This window comes from Erigeron canadensis, chromosome 1 (genome assembly GCF_010389155.1).
Source record: "Erigeron canadensis isolate Cc75 chromosome 1, C_canadensis_v1, whole genome shotgun sequence".
Classification (NCBI taxonomy): Eukaryota; Viridiplantae; Streptophyta; class Magnoliopsida; order Asterales; family Asteraceae; genus Erigeron; species Erigeron canadensis.
Window position 1 is genome coordinate 56,151,457 of NC_057761.1, and position 19,546 is coordinate 56,171,002.

General features: G+C 33.2%; 6 protein-coding genes across 6 annotated transcripts; 5 read left to right on the forward strand and 1 right to left on the reverse strand.

Moving 5' to 3' along the window:
- Positions 1-162: 162 nt before the first annotated feature.
- On the forward strand, positions 163-942 carry LOC122595549 (norbelladine synthase-like). The gene is made up of 2 exons (XM_043767932.1): positions 163-337; positions 641-942. The coding sequence occupies exons 1-2, from the start codon at positions 163-165 to the stop codon at positions 940-942; spliced, it is 477 nt and encodes a 158-aa protein (XP_043623867.1).
- A 458-nt stretch (positions 943-1,400) lies between these two features.
- Positions 1,401-2,547, forward strand: LOC122585624 (norbelladine synthase-like). The gene is made up of 2 exons (XM_043757749.1): positions 1,401-1,695; positions 2,050-2,547. Exons 1-2 carry the CDS (start codon positions 1,521-1,523, stop codon positions 2,358-2,360), a joined length of 486 nt encoding a protein of 161 aa, XP_043613684.1. The 5' UTR covers positions 1,401-1,520; the 3' UTR covers positions 2,361-2,547.
- Positions 2,548-4,156: 1,609 nt separating this feature from the next.
- Positions 4,157-5,155, forward strand: LOC122583044 (norbelladine synthase-like). The gene is made up of 2 exons (XM_043755488.1): positions 4,157-4,375; positions 4,747-5,155. The coding sequence occupies exons 1-2, from the start codon at positions 4,201-4,203 to the stop codon at positions 5,031-5,033; spliced, it is 462 nt and encodes a 153-aa protein (XP_043611423.1). The 5' UTR covers positions 4,157-4,200; the 3' UTR covers positions 5,034-5,155.
- A 1,668-nt stretch (positions 5,156-6,823) lies between these two features.
- On the forward strand, positions 6,824-7,509 carry LOC122595559 (norbelladine synthase-like). The gene is made up of 2 exons (XM_043767943.1): positions 6,824-6,998; positions 7,223-7,509. The coding sequence occupies exons 1-2, from the start codon at positions 6,824-6,826 to the stop codon at positions 7,507-7,509; spliced, it is 462 nt and encodes a 153-aa protein (XP_043623878.1).
- A 552-nt stretch (positions 7,510-8,061) lies between these two features.
- LOC122607179 (ribosome biogenesis protein NSA2 homolog) lies at positions 8,062-11,571 on the reverse strand. The gene is made up of 10 exons (XM_043780108.1): positions 11,451-11,571; positions 10,926-10,988; positions 10,634-10,753; positions 10,414-10,481; positions 9,693-9,801; positions 9,532-9,600; positions 9,348-9,405; positions 8,516-8,751; positions 8,379-8,430; positions 8,062-8,288 (listed from the first exon to the last, which is right to left on the reverse strand). The coding sequence occupies exons 2-10, from the start codon at positions 10,926-10,928 to the stop codon at positions 8,221-8,223; spliced, it is 783 nt and encodes a 260-aa protein (XP_043636043.1). The 5' UTR covers positions 10,929-10,988; positions 11,451-11,571; the 3' UTR covers positions 8,062-8,220.
- A 2,639-nt stretch (positions 11,572-14,210) lies between these two features.
- On the forward strand, positions 14,211-18,285 carry LOC122582441. Its single transcript, XM_043754834.1, has 12 exons — positions 14,211-14,528; positions 14,617-14,682; positions 14,758-14,844; positions 15,803-15,901; positions 16,033-16,128; positions 16,223-16,288; positions 16,377-16,467; positions 16,716-16,783; positions 17,215-17,280; positions 17,512-17,562; positions 17,937-18,001; positions 18,086-18,285. Exons 1-12 carry the CDS (start codon positions 14,295-14,297, stop codon positions 18,141-18,143), a joined length of 1,047 nt encoding a protein of 348 aa, XP_043610769.1. The 5' UTR covers positions 14,211-14,294; the 3' UTR covers positions 18,144-18,285.
- Positions 18,286-19,546: the final 1,261 nt, after the last annotated feature.

A 19,546-nucleotide genomic window follows, 5' to 3' on the forward strand; every position in this document is an offset into this window, starting at 1 on the left:
AGAAGAAAATGTCAAATATGGCAATTAGGATTATATGATTCTGGCGAAATCAAGGGATATATACGTACGTGAAACTATATTTTATATTATTCCCCATAAACTTTCGAGTCTATAAGTTGAAGCTTTTCTTATGCATTTCAAACAAACCAATTAAGAGTAAAAATGTTTGGAACTTTATCGGAAGAGAAAGAAGTTAAGGTGCCATCAAGCAAGGCTTGGGAGCTCTATGGCACCCTCGAGTTAGGAAAGGTGGTCGGGGGGAAAATATGTGAGGCGATCGACGTTGTTGAAGGCGATGGTGGCGTTGGTACCATTCTAAAGCTCACCTTAAAGCCTGGTTCGTATCGTCATCTACTATATATATATGGCGATCATTTTTTAATTATTAAATAGAGGGACTTGTTTCCTTTCTACTTGACTTAATAATTAAAAGTTTAATATATTAAGTCGATCGGATTTCACATTTTCTTTTTTACTTAATTAATAAACAAAATTAACTGTTCATTACCTATTTTTTACTTGATAAACATGAATATTATTTATGCATTCGGTCACTTAATACACTCAATAGCATTTAGTAATTTAAAAAAGAAACGGGTATGTGAAACTAGTCGATGATAAAATAATGTTACATGTGCAGGATCAGGCTTTACATATTACAATGAAAAGTTTACAAAGGTCGATAAAGAGAACAAGATCAAAGAAACCGAAGTGGTTGAAGGAGGATTTCTTGATGTCGGGTTTAACTTATACAGAATCAGGTTTGAGATCAAAGATAATCCTAATGATGATGTCATAGCAAGGTCATCCTGTCTTGTGAAAACAACCATAGAATATGACGTCAAGGACGAGTTTGCTGCAAATGCTTCTTTTGCGACCATTGAGCCTATGGTCGCTCTTATGAATGTCGCGAATGAGCATCTTGAGAAATCTAATAATTAGCACAAAAACTTATTATCCACGTGGTGTATATTTCATGGTTGCTCTAGCTTGTAACTTTTAAAATAAATACTCATAATGATATGAAGTTTGATTTCGAATTAATTAATTGGGTTCAAATAAAAAAAAATACTAAATACAGCTTTATGGTTGAACTTAACGTGCATAAAAATTTGTATCTTTAATATAAAAACTAATTTCTGAATTTTATGATAAGTATACAATTATTTAATGCATCTTAATTGCAGTTTGAAAGGTTCCTCATTTAACAAAAACCCTTAAATAAATAAGCATATGTATATGACTATAGCCTTCATTAAGTCAAATAAGCAGCAATTATAATGTTTTGGATTGTTATCCAAAGTGGCAGAATTGAAGAGGTCAAACAAGTGGTGAATAAGGGGGAAAATATATTTTTAACAAATCAATAGTTTATAGTTACGTATTTGTTATGCAACTATAAAGAAGTCAACAACTTAGCATTTACTGTAGAATTTAATTAAGCCCCCCACCCCACTCCACTGCACACGGATGATCATATATTTCATAAAAGCTAGCTAGCTAGCATCATTAGATTAAAAATGTTTGGAACGTTGTCGGAAGTAGCAGAAGTGATGGTGCCGGCAAGCAAAGCATGGGCGTTGTACGGCACCCTTGAGATTGCAAAGCTCGTCAGCGAAAACATCTTTGAAAACGTTCAAGTTATCGAAGGCGATGGTGGTACGGGTACCATTCTCAAGGTTACCTTAAAGCAGAGTAAGTATGAGCTATTACCCCTAAAAAAAAAATTTTTTTTGCTAAGATAGAAAAAAAAATTTAAATGAACATTTGTTTATGAGTATTGTTTTGATGCAAAAGAGTTACTTTAATTAAGCTTTTTTGCAATTCAAGTCAACAATTTTGGGAAAGTTTTGTGATATAATCATTTTTAAGTTGATCGTATATAGTGGGTCCTTTTTAATATTTTTTATCTCGATCGACTTTTAATGAATTAATCCATCTTCAGAACGTATTTGCCTATAAATATTTTCAGTATTTTGCTTTCAATTAATTGTTGTTCTCTTCAAATTAACTCTAAAATGTTCTTGTATAATATCATGGTACGTACAGACGCATCAGGATCAAACTCGAAAACTTTTATGGAAAAGTTTATTATGGTGGATGATGAGAACAAGGTCAAAGTAGTCGAAATTGTGGAAGGGGCATACCTTGATATAGGATTTACTTTATATAGGGTCAAGATAGAGATCAAAGAGAATCCAAAAGAGGACAATAAGATGACATGCTCATCATGTCTTGTGAAGATAACAATCGAATACAAGATTAAGGATGAGTTTGCTGCTAATGCTTCTCTTGTCGATACTAAGCGTATCGTTAACATTTTGACCCTGGCAAACGAGCATCTTCTTAAATCTAATTAATTAACCACAAGAGATAGATGCGTATTATATATCTTGTTTCGTGATGAATATGTCTGTGTAGTTGTTTTGGACTTTTGGTAGTATGGCAAATAGATATCTCTGTTGTAATCAATGGTCATTTGAGTACTATTATTGTGTGGTCATTAATTGGTTAAGTAATGTAAATAAAAAATGTGTATTTTGGTTATTACGAAGAAGTTATGTTGATAATATGGAAAAGGGTTATTGACCCGCTTGCTCAAATATGTGTAATTGAGTATTGGTCTAGTTGTACATATCTGATATGTTATTGTAGATAATTTCTCCCACATTTTGAAACTTCGGTAATAAGTTTTGAGGTGCGAAAATGGATCAAATACAAATTTTAGCATGGGGCCCAAATTTAGTACAAGCTTAACAAAGATTCCAAGGAAGCACTGTTTATGATCCACCTTAAATTTACGGCCAGGTCTAGTTTTTTTTTTTAATAAACCAACATTAACTTAATTTTATGTTTATTTGTCTATTTGTGAACCGTCAAATAGGACTTTTCCGCCTTCATTCGATTTCGCTCACGCTACCTTACTCATATTAAGGTGTGTTTATTTTCATTTTCCTTTAACTTTGATTAATGAAAGGGTATATTATGCTTACAAATTTACAAGTATTACATACACAACAAAAAAGTTATTGATTATAGATCAAGTAGCATCTTTATTCTTTATGGTAGATAAAACTTGATTGATATCATAAAATCTTGGGTTTCAATCTTACAGATCGAGATATATTTTTTTAAATATTAAATTAGTGACTTGTAGAGACGGTATTAGAAAAAAATTTCTGAGGGGGCAAAATTAAAAAATCCGTAAAATATAAATATAAAAGGGTCAAAATATTAAAAACCTATAAGAAATTTTTTAAAATCGATATAAAACTTGAAAATATATGACAAAATCTAAATTTTAAGGGGACATTTGCCTCCTTTACCCCAATGTGATACCCCCTGGTGAGTTGGTATTCATATATGATAAATGCTATCACTCATATCACGATGATATAGAAGTAATCTGTTTGTCATTCAATTTATAATGAGACTTAACCTTTTTTTTTCTTGATTTATTCTTAGGGTATAATTTGGCAAGAATAATTGTAACCTGTAATTGTAGTTGTAAGTTGTAACTTTCAAGCAAAGAAGTTAGCTAGACATTTTATTTTTTTTTATAGGTATTTGGTATGGTAGCTAAATCTGCGACTTCAAGAGGTATTTGTGTAATTTTTAAAAATTAAAAGTTTCATCCAAACTAAAAGCTCATGAAACACTACGTTATGTTTGGCAAGAGTTTTCAAGAGCTTTTTGGGAGTTTTAGCCTTTAATTTTGAATAATAAGGTCCTATCTTGTTTCGTTTTATTTTTTTACGAGTATTTTTCCTTTTTTAGAATAATAAGGTCCTATTTGGCTTTTTGAGTGCTTTAGCTTTTAATCTTGTTTCATTTTAGAGTTTTCATTTCAAAAAAAAACTAAAATTAGTTCCATCTAAATAAAACGTTTAACACAAATATGAGCTTATTATACGAAAATAAAAGCTAAAATTTCCAAAAAAAAACTCTTAAAATTCTTGTTATCATTTTTAATACGAAAGTAAGTGCCTTGCATAATTGCTAACGTTAGAAACAATAGATACTGCCAAGGCCAGCCAATAACGGCCAACGGGTGAATGTATAGAAGACAAAATAGACAAAAGAAAACAAAAGGGAATCTTTATGGAATGGAAAAATTCCAAAAGTACGGTTTATTATATTTATACGCAACTTTATGTATAATTAAGCCTCAGATGTGCATTTCGTTAATAACCAATAAAAATGTTTGGAACATTATCAGAAGAGACACAAGTGAAGGTGCCTGCTACCAAAGCTTGGGCTCTATATGGCACCCTCGAGCTTGGAAAGGTCGCCTCTGGAACAATCCTCGAGTCCGTGGATCTCGTTGAAGGCGACGGTGCCGTTGGTACCATCCTTAAGCTCACCTTAAAGCCGGGTACGTTTCATAATAATCGATATGTCAATCACTCTGATCTTTACATATACAGAAATATAGTAGTTATTAAAGGATAGATGAAATAGTTATCGGCTTTTGGGCTGCAATAATGTTTCATTAGAATAGTGGCGTACAAGATTTTCATTCTGGGCCGACGAATACTAGAAGTGTAAATTAAACTACAAAATTAGATTACATCAGTCTGTCATTATCAATTACCTTTAAAACTAAATAAATACATAAAAATAGTGCTAGAGATGCATGTAAAGTTATAAACATTAATTGTAAGATTATCATGATAGCTCCGCCAGTGGTTTCATATGATGAGTTAATCAATGACACGAGAATATTAATATTAATTATATGTGCAGGTTTAGGCTTGACGTATTACAAAGAAAAGTTTACAAAAATCGATCACGAGAATAAGATCAAGGAAACTGAAGTGGTGGAAGGGGGGTTTCTTGATCTAGGATTTAACCTATATAGGTTCAGGATTGAAATCAAAGAGATTCCGAATGATGACACGTCGTGTAGAGTGATATGTACGATCGAATTTGAGGTTAAGGAAGAGTTTGCTGCTAATGCTTCTTTTGTGACCGCCGAGCCTATGATTGCCCTTATGAGCGTCGCAAATGAGCATCTTTTGCAATCTAATTAGCGCGCTCAAACAACGTTTGTGATTCTTTCTTAATGGTGTTAATGTAATGTTAAAATAATATAAATGTTGTTTTCTCTGGTCAATGTTATCATAAGGGTAATTAGACGAGATTCTGAGGTTAATCTTTCTTTGCACATGACTACTTTGTTTGTAGGATGGTGTTAAGAAGTTCCATGTTTCAACTTCATTGCGGTACCAATAATTTAGGGTTTATGATTTACTGCTTAGACCCTCATGTTAGCTAGTGAGAAAATTGTTTTCTTCAAGTTCATCGTGTGAACTTGTTTTATGAGTAGTCTATTCACCTTTTATCTTTCAAAAATGGTTTTCTTCATGCTTAATACATTAAACCTTTTGATTTGATTTTGACCTCTTGGTTTTAGGATCCGCAGCAGGCTGGGATTGCAACGGGCCGGGTATTGGTAATCCCGGACCCGTTTAAAATTCCCAAACCCAGACTCGGACCCAACGGTTCTCCGTTTACTTACTAACCATTTAACCATTGGGTAACGGGTTTTTCCACAGGTAATCGGGGATTCGTTAATTATTTTTTTAAATTTTGGTTTTGTGATTTTGTTTATGAGATACAATCAAGTAATTTCATGTGAATATTCCACTTGTTTAAGAATGATTACCCACGCTAGCAAACGACCTTCTGTAAATGAGTTTCATATTTGTTATAATTGATTTATTATACTCATAATTAATGCATATCTGTAAGTTACAAAAACATTTTTAACCAAAATAGATGAAACAGATGCAATGATAAATTAATTAAAACTACAACATTTAAAAACTATTAAGAATTTGAGTTCATGTCTTGTACGGGTCTAAATACTATATGTCGGGTATATGGGTTCGGGTCGAGTTTCGGGTATACGTACCGGGTATGCGAGTTTTCATTTAAAACCATCCCCAGACCCAGACCCGCTAAAAAATATATAACCATCCCCAAACCCGGCCCTAAACCCGCTTACCCAGACACGGCCCAAAAATGTCGGGTTTCAGATTTCTTCATCGGGTACGAGTTTTTTTTGCCATCCCTAGCAGCAGGATACTTGGAAAGTTCATCGTGTGAACTTGTCTCGCAAACAAAATATTAGAAAAGCACCAGCATGATAGCTAATGTGATATTTTGCTACTGACCTACTGTTTGTTACAGAGCTATATGAAGGTGAATGGTGGCCGTGGTGTGCCGACAAAGTTTATAAAACTTTATATTTTGGCTAAGTTCAATCCAAAGTTACTTGGTCAACTTTTTTTTAGAAAGAAATGGTCAACTGAGCCGAAGATCGCCAAAAGTATAATCTTAATGCATACAACCTCCATTGAATTGGATGGTAAGCTTGGCCCTATTGGTCCACCAGTGTCAGACCCCACGCTCTATCGGATAAATTACTAAAATTTGTATGAAAACGCAATGCCAAAAGAGATGAGCTGAAAAGAGGGGTTCCTGAGCAGTATGAAATTCAGAAGGATAATTCTGTTTCTACTATTCAACTAATATTTTCGAAGAATACCCAGACTACCTATTATATAATTCATACAAAATCACATTTTATGCCTTTGAAAATTGATATCCTAAAACCTATATTGTCTCAAAAATGACTTCAATGGAAAAGTAAACGGTTCAAACAAGTCAAATTGGTTGAGAAACTAAACATTGTGCCACATCAGAGAGAAAAAAGACAAAACAAAACAATTTGGAATCTTCTGAAAACGAAAATACTATATGCGACTCTATGTTTATAATTCAGCCTCCGATGTGCACATTTCATTAACCAACAAAAATGTTCGGAACATTATCAGAAGAGACACAAGTGAAGGTGCCTGTTAGCAAAGCTTGGGCACTCTACGGCAGCCTCGAGCTTGGAAAGATCGCTTCAGGAAAAATCCTAGAGTGTGTTGATCTCGTTGAAGGAAATGGTGGCGTCGGTACCATCCTTAAGCTCACCTTAAAGCCCGGTACATGTCATACTAATAAATAAGTTGATAGTACATTTATTAATAAAGGAAATAATTATCAGCTTTTGGACTAGCAATAGCAGTATTGAGTTCAATGTGTTATAAGGATCCGTGAACCAAGTGGTTATAGTCCCGTATGGGAAAAAGGTTTTGTGTAGTTTCAATTATAAAAAGAAAAAAAAAAGGTATATGAATTCCTGACTGGTACAATCTTATATGTGCAGGTTTAGGCTTTGTGCATTGCAAAGAAAAGTTTACAAAGATTGATAACAAGAATAAGATCAAGGAAATTGAAGCAGTGGAAGGGGGATATCTTGATCTAGGATTTGATCTATATAGGTTCAGGATCGAGATCAAAGAGATTCCAACTGATGTCACGTCGTCTAGAGTCAAATGTACGATTGAATATGAAGTCAAGGAAGAGTTTGCTGCTAATGCTTCTTTTGTGACAGCTGAATCTATGACTACCCTTATGAGCTTCGCAAATGAGCATCTTTTGCAATCTAATTAGCGCAAATACTATAGGATCCTTTTCGATGGTGTTATTGTAATGTTAAAATAAATATTGAATGAAGTTGCTTTCTTTAGTCTATGTTACATAAAGGACATGAAGTGATGTAAGCTCCGGTTGGCCGAGATTGTGAGGTTAATCTTTACACATGAATACTTAGTTCGTAAAAGTTAAAACTGTGTAATCATGTTTGAAATATTGTATAATACTTATACTTAATTTAAGAACACTTATTTAATTAATCGAAACTTAATTAAAGCTTAAATTCTGAAAAACTCCTGAAAAGGGGACAGTAAACAAACTTTAAAAAAATGTTTATGAAAAGTTTTGATTGAGATAATACAAGTATATAACTACTTTTTTTAGTTGAAGGGAGCCCGCCCTTTATATGTTACAAAAGTTTACGAGAGTTGAAAACATGCATTTCTTGCTTGATATGAAAAAAAAGTATTTTCATGATACATCTTTTGAAACATGTATCATAAATTCATAACTATTGATTATTGCCAACGTTCAAAACCATCTTCAACTGAAGAGGTGGTTAGCCAGCAATTATTTTCTAACAAACTGCATTAGAATCATAATCATTACTGTCATAAGTCTTGCATACATTAACAGCCAAATTCAAAATCCCATATGTGTTACGAAAGATAAACATTAGAATGCTTACAAAATTCTCAAAACCAGAAAAAAAAGCATGTGGTTGAACATCTACACAAGCAGAACTGCATTAATACACCCATCATTTTCCGGATTGTTGGTCACTTGAGCATATTTCCCTACATCCAACAAATTCCATAGCGAATAAGCCTATGCACCATCCCATCATATATAGAATCGAAACAACAATAACAATGAAGTGATCTTACCCCATACAACTTTCCCAGCAGGTGTTACAAGACCTAGTTCACTCACATTCACCTAGTATATACAAAAACAGACAGGTCAACAGATGTGGTCCCAGCATACAGTTGCTCAAATCTTTAGCTAGTTGAGAGAAATATACCTCGATGATAGTTCCCTTGGTGATAACACCTAAAGATGTATACATTGTGCCATTAGGATTTTTCTTCACCCCGATTATCTCAAGATTGAACGTGCACTTAAGCTCAGGGTGTGTCACGTGGGCTTTGTTAAACCTTAAACCAGTTGGACGAATAAACCGCTCATACTTTGGAGGTTTTCTCGTGAAACCCTGGCCAACAAATGTCACTTTTGTGATCATTCTCTTCCACTGCTTAGCTGCAAACAAGCAATCAACATTTGCTATGAGCATACTGGTCAATGTCTCAATATTCAAAACAAAAAATGTAAAATAAAAGAGAATAGCTAGTATCTGGCACTAAACTTGAAAGTGATTATCAGATTACAAACCTTTAAGCCAAACATAATCAGTTTACAATGCCTCAGTAATGTGAAACTGGTTCCGATTATTAGATTATTTTAAAGTAAAACTTAGCTAGAGGTATGCAACAAAACCGCTTTTGATTGACCCCATTTTTAAGTACTTTAATATGTAAAGCCTGTAACTCATTATCAGTACTTCAAAGAGCGAAAAAGCATCTAACCACTATCCCTGCCACCCTTTATGTAACAAATACCTTCTAATCCGCAATGCCTAACACAGCCTAGTTCGACTAAACTTCTATTTTAGAAGGCAACTAAGTAAAACCAGACTAAAACTCCACATATTTCTACAAATTGTCCACCATGGGACTTGAACCCACAACCTATAGCTTGATGGGTCATCACATATACCACAAGAGCCAAAAACCAACGGTTAGTTCAACTACACTTCTAACATAGCCTGACACGGTACGAGCACATGAAATACTTACTTTTCCTTGGACCAGTTCTGACCACTTTGAACATCTCTTCTTCAGCCACGGGTCTCACCTGAAAGATTCAAAAGACGTCATCATTAACATCAAAACATGACAAGTCAACAACCTTGATAAGCAACACATGCTATACGAATCAAGCCATGTAACAAGTGCACAATGAATATAAATTATTCCAAACCTTGGGTAGAGGCACATCCCACTTTCCAGCTTTCTCTTTCCTTTTTTGTTTTACTGTGTTGCTAAGAACCTTCCATACAGAATGTGGATGTAAGTATCATTAAATATACTCCCAACAATTATTCATGTAGTCTATCAACAGCAAGATTTTAAGCAACAAACCTTTGCACGTGTTGTAGCATCACGGTCAAGAAGATAAGCAGGTACAGCACCGTCTTGAACATCATCATCGACCTTGCGTCTGTGTGATGATTCTTCATGCATAGCCAGTCTACAAAACACATTGACATCAAACCATCAAACCAAAGATTGAACTGGCAATGAAGTGTAACCATAATCAATAAAATAACAGATTAAGCTATGCAGAGCAACATATAAAAGAACAATAAACATATATATGTGTGTGTGTGCCGAAAAAATGGGTGGCAACTTCAATAGGCTTACTTGTTTTAGATATGGCAATTAAACCCATTCAATTAAAAACAGGTCTCTGAGGATTACTTTTATTCAATAACAGGTCAAAAAGGGTCAAAGAACTGGACTTAGGAGAAACACTCCATACAAATCAATTTGCTTTCGTCTACACGCTCAATTTTATTCTCATTTTTATTTTATATATGTGAAACCTCCTAAATTATTAATTGAAGAAACTATACTATCTTTCAAGCAATAAAATACTAGTAATCACATTTCATACACCTACTTATTAAAAGTAAGAAACAAAAATTGGCAACAAAATGTTTCCAGCCAACGCACCACCCCATTCATTGACACAATATACTTACCATTACCAAACCAATCAGACCCGCCAAACTTGAAAGCTTTACCCTACTGTCCAGTATAGAAAAAAATGAAAGATACAAATTGAAAATAATATACTAACGTCTTTTTCATTAAAGCCTTTTCTGCATATCGCTTCTTGGCAAACTGTTTACCCTTGATACCTAAGGCCTGAAATAACGACAAATAAAGAAAAAACATATTCAGTCTCACATGCCTTACTGGTAAAAATAAACAAGATCTAGAAACATAAAATTGCATCAAATAGGGGAAGAAGAAAAAAATAGTGAAAAATGTTGAAAGAGATAGAATGGGAACAGAACCGTTTGTGCAGTTTTGGAGCGTTTGTGAACTTCACGAGCTTCCTTCTTCCTCTTCCGATCAAAGTGATCAAGGCGATACCCATTTCGCTTCCTGTGAAGCTCTATGTAATCTCCTTGAGGCTTTTAACAGAAGAAAATAAATAAGCACCAAATACAGTCACGGGTAACTTAATATAGCAATGAAGTTTTGAAAACAACAAACTTATCGCTATAAACTGATTGATAAAAAAATAGTTGTTACAAGTAAAATTAAACCTTTGAACTGAAAAAAAAAAGAAGAATCAAAACTAACCATGATTAATGTCGATGAAGCAGATTCAAAGTTTTAATGTGATCAACGTCTAAAGTCTGGAATCTGAAAAATACAAACAGACTGTTTAGTAAGCTACTACCAGCATAAATATAATAATAAGAAAATACAATGTTAATGTTTCACAAAGAATTTTTAAGCTGAAACAAGATAATTACAACGCGGCACCACGCTACGCTTAAACGGATGTTGCTAGGGTTAAGAGTTTCAATACATATCGCAAGAAAGTCAACTAATTTTGCTATTCATTATGTTTCTTGTACAAAAAGTATACCGACATGGATTATAACATTTTGATAACACATACAAATATATGTAAGTTTTATAGCCAAAATACCTGTAATACCAATTCTGGGAAGCGGAAGTTTTTTTACAACTATTGTTATTGTTATTAAACTACATAAAAATAAAAGACCTTAAACCCTAACAATCAAATACAGGTATAGAACTGATAAATAAAATTAATAACAAAAGAATAAAGAATAATTATGTGACATGTAACGTTACAGGTTAACGATGAAGATACAGATAGACGAGTAAATAGCGGCAGAATGGATAAAATGGGGAGTTGAGGCGGTGAAGCTGAGTTTTTTAGGGCTCGGGTGAAGCCGCTGATTTTTAGGTTTTGGGTTTTCTCTTTATATTTTGTCTCCAGAATTTGGAAATTGGGTATGGACTAATGGGCCGAATGTTAACGGTTAAACTAAAAAACGACGTATTTGTGTTTTTTTTTAAAAACTAAAGACATCTCCAACATCTCATTGTCTAAAAATAAGTATTTATTATTATATAGTTAATCAACCCGGATTCAACCCGGATTTTAAACAAAATTTGCTAATACTATCTATATTATTATAAAATTGATTCATTTGCATGATGTATTTATTTCTCAAATAAACACTAATACATAGATGCATCAACATAATTGTAGAAAAATTAAAGATTTATGAATTCGATGTAGATGCATTATTGGATGCATAAAACAAAATGTATGAGTTTTTAGTTTTGACAAATCAACGTATCGTTAAAATCCTATATAAAGAAAATAATTATAAATTTGTTTAATTTTATAGATTTATAATGCATCAAAATAAAGTTTTAAATGTTATAATCTTGTTCTTATTATAAAATAACGATACATAAATAAACTAAAAAAGATAGCAAATACACAATTTGTTTTTATAATTCTATAAAACAAAATTTAGTGGCGTTAAAAGCCAACAAACAAAAATATATTAATACCTAAGTTAAAAAATAAAAAAATAAAAATTAATTATGATGTCATCTTTTGTAAAACATGGTGTAGTAAAAGATCTCATGTTATCACATAGGAATTTTTAAAAAAAAAACCTTCTAGAAACAATTTTGTTTTATTATGTATAGAGATAGTATTAATATTTGGAAAAAAAAACATCTTTAATGATGGGTTAAAAAATACTTTCTTTTTAATGAAAAAGTTTTTTTTAAATTAATATCATTAGAGTAAATAGTTTTTTTTATGAATAGATCAACAATTCTTAACCATTTGATCAAAAGCTTTTTTTTGTTTAGAGATAAAAAAAAAAAACTTTGGAAACTTTCCATTAAAAGAAATGACTTTACGATAAATTAAAGATGATGGATTAATTAAAAAAAAAATAAAAAATTTGTTGGCTATCCATAATACTCTAACCATCTATGTTGTGATTTGAAAAGCATTGTGACATGACTTGAGTTTACCGAGTTTTGCCATTATGTTCTCTAAACTAGAATCATGTTAAAAAAGTGTTGGTAGTGGTGCAAAGTGGTGATAACGGTGGCGACCAGGTGGTGAGGGTGACCGGGAGGGGGGCAACAATAGTGAATGTAAAAATAATTGATGTTAAAGAGGGTAGTGTATAGTTAGTTAAAAGATTGGAGATTTTATATTGTAAAAATAATTGATGTTAAAGAGGATGACCGGGAGGGGGGCAACAATAGTGAATGTAAAAATAATTGATACCAAGCTCGAGCTCGAGCTCGATCGAACCTTATTGTCTTTGTTTGAGCGCGCTCGGCTCGCGATATGTTAAAAAAACTCGAGCTCGACTTGAGTTCGGCTCGTTTGACAACAAAAAGTCTACAAAATCGAGCTCGGTAGATTAACTAAGCTCGATTATCAAAAGTTCATGAAAAAACTCGTTAATCTATAATATATTAATTAATATGCATAAATTTTATTATATTATTATATTCTTGTTTAGGCTCGCAAGCTTATTCGGGTTATATATTCGAAGTTCGAGCTCGATTAATAAACGAGTGAATAGTTAAGCTCGAATTCAACTCGAGCTCGTTTAGGCTCGGCTCGAAACGAGCTTTTTTCAAATCAAATTTGAATAATTCGCGAGCAGGATTGACTCATTTACACCCCTACTTGGAACCGGCTTTTCATTCTCTATGGTTTCAGGTATTTACTTATTGAATGCGTAGACATATGTATTATGACTTCTATACTCCATTATAAAAAAAATTATCTCTCATTTCTTTTCAACTTTTCTATTTTTAAAAGACATAAAATACCCTTAATTTTCAATACTTTCTCAACTCACACACTAAATCTGCGCAAAATATCTTTAAAATATTTTTCAACCATATTTATCCAAACTATATCTCTTCTTTATTCATTAATTTAAATATTTCAATCTTATATCTTTATAATACTTTTAATAAAATTATTTAAAAAAGATAAATTATTTAACCATAAAATAACTACACTATCAGTTACTCATCGCCGCGGTATTACCAGTAACCATCTAAAAGTATGTGGATTTCAACTTCCGATCAATCTTCAAAAGTTAAAATAAAGTAAAATAAAATGAAATACATTAACACTCCATTCTTAAGTTTTTTTTAATGGGTTAAGAAAAGAAATGATAAGAAATTCTTTCAAATCTTCATTCTTGAGTTTATATTATAAAAGAAAGGATAGGGGATGATAGGAAAAAATAAATGTTTTAAGACTAAAAATTTTCTTGCCAATTTGACATGATTTAGCTAAAAAGGAATATATATATATATATATATAATTACAATTTCACCCTTCACTTCACTTCACATCTAATATTTCTTTTAAAAAGGCTATATTTATAAAATTATATTTTTTAAAAATTTTTTTTTTTAATAAAACTCAAGTTAACTCTTTCCTTTCTTTCTATTTCTATTTTTTTTTATGCATTGTAACTTTTTTTCCCACTCTTATCCAATTTTTATCGATTCTTTTCTATTGATTATAAACTCGAGAATGTAGTGAAAAAGGTAAAACTGACAAATAAAGCTTGGGTGGTGAAGAAGAAGTGTGAGAGAGGGGTGAAGAATAGAATTGGGGGAAAGAAGATGAAGACTTTAGTGGCACCTTCTTCAACTCTACTACTACAACTACGGACCTCCCATCATTTCAATCGTTTCTTGTTAATTAACCAAAAGCAAAATGCCCCTATTTATAGCAGCAGCAGCTGCACACTCACCCGCCATCTCAGATTCCACACCAATCCCAAACCCCCATGTATCACTTCCACCAATCGCCGCCATATCTCCGCCATGGCTTCATCCACTCAAACACCTTCCCAGGTTCCTCCTATTTTTTTTTTTTTTCAATCATTTTTGTTGTTAAACTTATATTAATTTTCTTTATATATAATTATAAAACATATTTTAGAGTGCTTCTCCATCTGGTGATGATACTGCTGCCGTTGATGTATTTCAAATCATCAAAACCCATCAGGTACTATAATCTTTGAAATACATACTACATATATACACCCATATAATTTTGTGTCTTTTTGTTTTGTGATTGTAGGAAAAGGCTGCTAGACTGCCTCCAATCGAAGAGGTCAAGACTCTCCTTAACTATAGCATTCGTGGCGTTCTTTCAACCTTCTCCCAGGTTCTTAGTTCCTTAATGTTTTGTGTGTGACAGTTTGTAGTAGTGGGTAGTTTGAATTTCCCTATATATATTTATACACACACTACTCCCTTGAAATTTAAATTTTGTCATGTATCTTTAAATTTTTCATAGATTTTTAAAATTTTCCTTTAGGTTTTTAACATTTTGGTAACGGGTGATCGTGGCGGTGGCAGTGTGGTTATTAATGTAAAAAGAATTGATGTGAAAAAAGGTGGTGTAGTTATTTAAGGAAGGGGGAGGGGTAGTTAAGGTAAATCAAGTTTTTTTTTTAAAAAATGGAAGGAAATCAAATTATTTACAAGGTAGTATAGATAAAGCAAATAGCCTTTGTTTAAAATTTAAAGTTTCAACATTTCATCAAAACTAATTACATCAATAACTTACACAACTCGCCACCACCAATCTCCGCCGCTACTGCCGCTCGCCACCACCACTGGTCACCGCCACCACCGCCGTTTCCATTACATCACCAGCACCTCCACTACCATCGCAACGCGCGGGTACCATTCTATATATATATATACACACACATATCTATCATGATATTTACTTTAGGAAACACGTAGCTTCAGCTTTCCCTCAAACTATATGATCCAACTCCGGACTTGGAACGAGCAGGCTAAAGTTACAGCCGTTAATCCACAAATACGAGGGTTAGTAGGGTGACAAGATTTCTCTGTTGTCGTAAACCTTTTGGCTTGAAGTCAATGTAATACGTCCCTTTATGGTCTTATGCGGTTATGACCACCTACAAGTGTTTGCAAATAACTAGCCTTTATGAGGCCATTTTATGGTCGCTTATTGATGTAGTTATATGAAATAGCATATGATACGGCACTTCTAACTATTTGCATGGTAGTCATGCTCTAGAGTTGAACGTGTTTTTATTTATTTAATTATTTTACTTATTACATTTACAGCTGTGTTTTCTTTGCAGAAGCACGATGGTTACCCATCAGGATCAATGGTTGATTTTGCATGTGATGCCAATGGATCTCCCATATTAGCAGTCAGCAGTTTGGCAGTTCATTCCAAGGTTTTAAAACATGAGTGCATTTTATAGTCATACAAATGTGTGTACATTATTATTCTGTTACGGCCTTGACCAATTAATGTTCTCACTTTACTCCTTTAGAGACTACCCTTAAAGTTGGCTGCTTTTTGCAGGACCTCCTAGCTAATCCTAAATGCTCATTGCTTGTTGCAAAAGACCCAGAGGATAGAACCGATTTAATTATAACTGTACATGGTGATGCTGTTCCTGTAAGCCCCTTCAGTACTTGAAATTTTAGTCAGAATTCCTTTAGCTCAAGTACTGACTTGATCATTGATTCATTTGTTTTGATCTATTTTAAAGGTTCCCAATCTGGATAGAGATGTTATACGTACTGCATACTTGGCTAAACATCCAGATGCATTTTGGGTAAAGCGTTTTATACCATAATTCCTTTTTTTGGAGGCTTAATAGTTTTTTTTTTCCTTCTTTTTATATGGCATCTTACATTTTGAAGGTTGACTTTGGCGACTTCCAATTTCTGCGCATTGAGCCTAAAGTTGTGCGATTTGTTTCTGGTGTTGCTACCGCTTTGTTGGGTTCAGGAGGTTTGTCTAAGTTCGTACTTTGAGCGTTTTATTTCTTTACTTTTGGCTATAATGCTTCTGGGAACCTGAGTTCTGCATCATTTCAACTTCATTGAGCTATGGAGTTGTTTACCATGGCTAAAAGTTTTTTATAATAAAGAAAGAATCAAGTTTCCAAAATTCTAGATACTTGTAGCAGTACCTAATTTCAAAGATACAATTTTCCTTATTTTTTCTCTCCTACTTGTAAAGTTTCTCACTGATATCAGAGTTTACGAAAGAGGAGTTTGCAGCAGCAAAGGTGGATCCGATTTATCAGTTCTCTAAGCCTGTAACGGTATGACTCCACCATTGGTCCAAATTTAGGTTGATTATGAGTTAAAAATGCCTAATTTGTTCATGCCCCATCATTTGTTGGGCCGGGCTGACTCACCAACATTCTGCCATATTATTTTATAACAATTATGATTACAATAGTTACACTATATAACTATATAAATGATGTTATAAAATGCTGATCAGCCCCCCTTGGGACTTGGGATAGTTTTGATTCGTTTCATTTTTATCCAATAGAGAATTTTATGAACCAAAATGATTCAGTTTTAGGTAAGTGGTCGGGAATGCCACCTCGAGGAGTCAAGGGGGAAGCATTTTAGACATTCACCCTCCTTTTGTGTTTTGTGCAATTTCAAAAACGTCTTATTATTCTTTATCTTCTGTACATTTTTGTTATGCTTTCTTTAGTCAACTTACTATGTGACCCTGCAGTCTCACATGAATAAAGACCATTCAGATGATACAAAACTCATGGTTCAGCATTCAACATCAATTCCGGTAATTCATGATCTTGAATTATTTTGCTGTACATGAGTTTCCCTTTTTACAGTAAATGAAACCCAAGTTTTTTTTATTTAATCTTGAGAGTTGTTTTCTCCCCAGTTTCTATAAAATTTATTATTTGTCTTTTGATATAGGATAGATATTACATATAGTTAGTCATGTTTCAAATATATAGACACCAGATTTTGGCAAGATAGCAACACTGATATGGTAACTTATTAACAGGTGGACTTTGCATACATGCTGGATCTGGATAGCCTTGGGTTCAATGTAAAGGTAATATTTACTCCGGTCGTGGAATCCAATCAATCTTCTAGAACTTAAATGATCATTTGTCTTAGCTGTATCAGTTATTCTGAAGTTATTTACAAATATTTATCCATGTGCATATGCTCAAATCTTGGTTCTAAACTTAAAAGTTGAGGTTATCATATGTCTTTTCATCAGAACCAATGTTTAAAATCAAGTAAAATATGAAACAAAAAGCTCAAATTGAATCTAAAACATATTTATGACCCAAACCAGAACCACTTTCAAGAACTATCAAACCATAAGGCCGAAGGGCTCGGTTCATACTGTCAGGCCAAGCAGCTCTTGGTTTCTCTTTTAGTTTATAGATTCTTCACCTTTTTTTTACAACTTTACTTTAGGCTGGCTACCAGGGGAGGAGCTTTAAGCTCCGGATTCCATTCCCTAGGCGTGCAGAAAACCGAAAGTGAGTCCTATATATGTTCTAAGATGCGTTGTGCCTAGTTCAATTCCTGTATTTTTATAGTCCCATGTTTTCCATCTTTTGCAGGGATGTCAAAACTCTCATAGTGGAAATGCTTCAAGCTGCCAGGTCTCCTGTCAGTTGATCTTAGCAACTAAATGGCATGTTCTAAACTATGCGCATTGCATTAAACCTTGATCCACTTTTACAAGTTCGTCATATACTTATCATGTGAATATGTGGGGATTTTATTTTTTTGATCAGCAATGAATATGTGGTATATGATATACTCCTCCGTCCCACTAAATGTGTCTACTTTTAAATTTTCAAAGTCATTTTTTTTTAAAACTTTGACCATAAATAACTTTATCTGTGTTGTATAATACTTGATGAAAGTTATATGGATTAATTGAGTCTTACATATGTTTATATCGGTATAACTTTCGTCAACTATTATCTAATACATACAAAGATATTCAAGGTCAAAGTTGTAAAAAATTGACTTTGAAAAATTAAAATTGGATACATTTAGTGGGACGGATGAGAAAAAAGATCTGATCATGTGTAACGCGTCCATACAGAAAGAAGGTGGATTCTTTAGAAGGTGAACTAAACAGACACACATAGGAACATATTGATGATTGCTTTTGTTCAATGTTATATCTGCCTACACCAAATTCACTTGTGCTCCCGAAGAAAATTATAAATATGGATATAACAACAAATGGTATCATATATTGATGATAGATAATTAGGGACTTCTAACTTGATTGTATCATTATTATAAACCAAGTTGTATTAATGGTTTGCTTTTCTTGTGTCTACATGTAAACTTTTGGGGATCAAAAAATACAAGCGCTGACAAGAGTGTTTGTTTATCATCGACCGCCTCCATTGTTATATGTCGTTGTCCCATAAATATCGTGACTTTTTTCATTGTTGAGTGGAAGGTATAACCGTATAACAGTATCATACTTTCTTAAGGGGGCGGAGTGGATGAACGGCATGAGGTAGGTTGGGCCCATACCGCCGGCTACACCACCGCCAATGCCAAATTTATGCCTTAACGGCTTGGTGACCAGGAATTATGCCCGCGGGTGGTAGATGGAGAGGGAAGAGAGAAGTGACCGTTTGGAGGGGGACCTCACATCTCAAGTATATAGATCTTCATTTTTTTTAAAGAAAAAAAGAAACTAAACCTGTGCAATATATATAGTGCTCTTAATATATTGCCGTTGTAAACAAAATGTATATATATATATATTAGTCCTAATACTTGTACGATATACGTCAGCTATATAGATTTTATCATAAACAAATTTGAATATGTCTCACACATGATTGGTGAGTGTGAAATAAATGGTTAAAGTTAACCGATGATCGAAACTAAATTATAATAAACATTAATGATAAATATAATTTTCGTATATGTTTAGTTAGAGTATTTTATTTACCTTAAATTTTTACAATCACATCAAACTTGTAAGAATAGTAGATGACTACAAATATCCTTGTGATTTCAGATTGTAAACTCAAGTTTTTGAAATC

Bases quoted from the DNA above. Each gene is read 5' to 3' on its own strand.
- LOC122595549 (XM_043767932.1), top strand. From the start codon at position 163: ATGTTTGGAACTTTATCGGAAGAGAAAGAAGTTAAGGTGCCATCAAGC. The intron at 338-640 runs GTTCGTATCGTC...TTACATGTGCAG, and splicing joins AAAGCTCACCTTAAAGCCTG to GATCAGGCTTTACATATTAC.
- LOC122585624 (XM_043757749.1), top strand. From the start codon at position 1,521: ATGTTTGGAACGTTGTCGGAAGTAGCAGAAGTGATGGTGCCGGCAAGC. The intron at 1,696-2,049 runs GTAAGTATGAGC...TGGTACGTACAG, and splicing joins CAAGGTTACCTTAAAGCAGA to ACGCATCAGGATCAAACTCG.
- LOC122583044 (XM_043755488.1), top strand. From the start codon at position 4,201: ATGTTTGGAACATTATCAGAAGAGACACAAGTGAAGGTGCCTGCTACC. The intron at 4,376-4,746 runs GTACGTTTCATA...TTATATGTGCAG, and splicing joins TAAGCTCACCTTAAAGCCGG to GTTTAGGCTTGACGTATTAC.
- LOC122595559 (XM_043767943.1), top strand. From the start codon at position 6,824: ATGTTCGGAACATTATCAGAAGAGACACAAGTGAAGGTGCCTGTTAGC. The intron at 6,999-7,222 runs GTACATGTCATA...TTATATGTGCAG, and splicing joins TAAGCTCACCTTAAAGCCCG to GTTTAGGCTTTGTGCATTGC.
- LOC122607179 (XM_043780108.1), bottom strand. The intron at 9,802-10,413 runs GTTAGTATATTA...TGTGTTTTGTAG, and splicing joins AAGGCTTTAATGAAAAAGAC to ACTGGCTATGCATGAAGAAT. The intron at 8,431-8,515 runs GTATATTTCTCT...TGTATATACTAG, and splicing joins CCAAGGGAACTATCATCGAG to GTGAATGTGAGTGAACTAGG.
- LOC122582441 (XM_043754834.1), top strand. From the start codon at position 14,295: ATGAAGACTTTAGTGGCACCTTCTTCAACTCTACTACTACAACTACGG. The intron at 16,289-16,376 runs GTAAAGCGTTTT...TACATTTTGAAG, and splicing joins AACATCCAGATGCATTTTGG to GTTGACTTTGGCGACTTCCA. The intron at 18,002-18,085 runs GTGAGTCCTATA...CATCTTTTGCAG, and splicing joins AGGCGTGCAGAAAACCGAAA to GGATGTCAAAACTCTCATAG.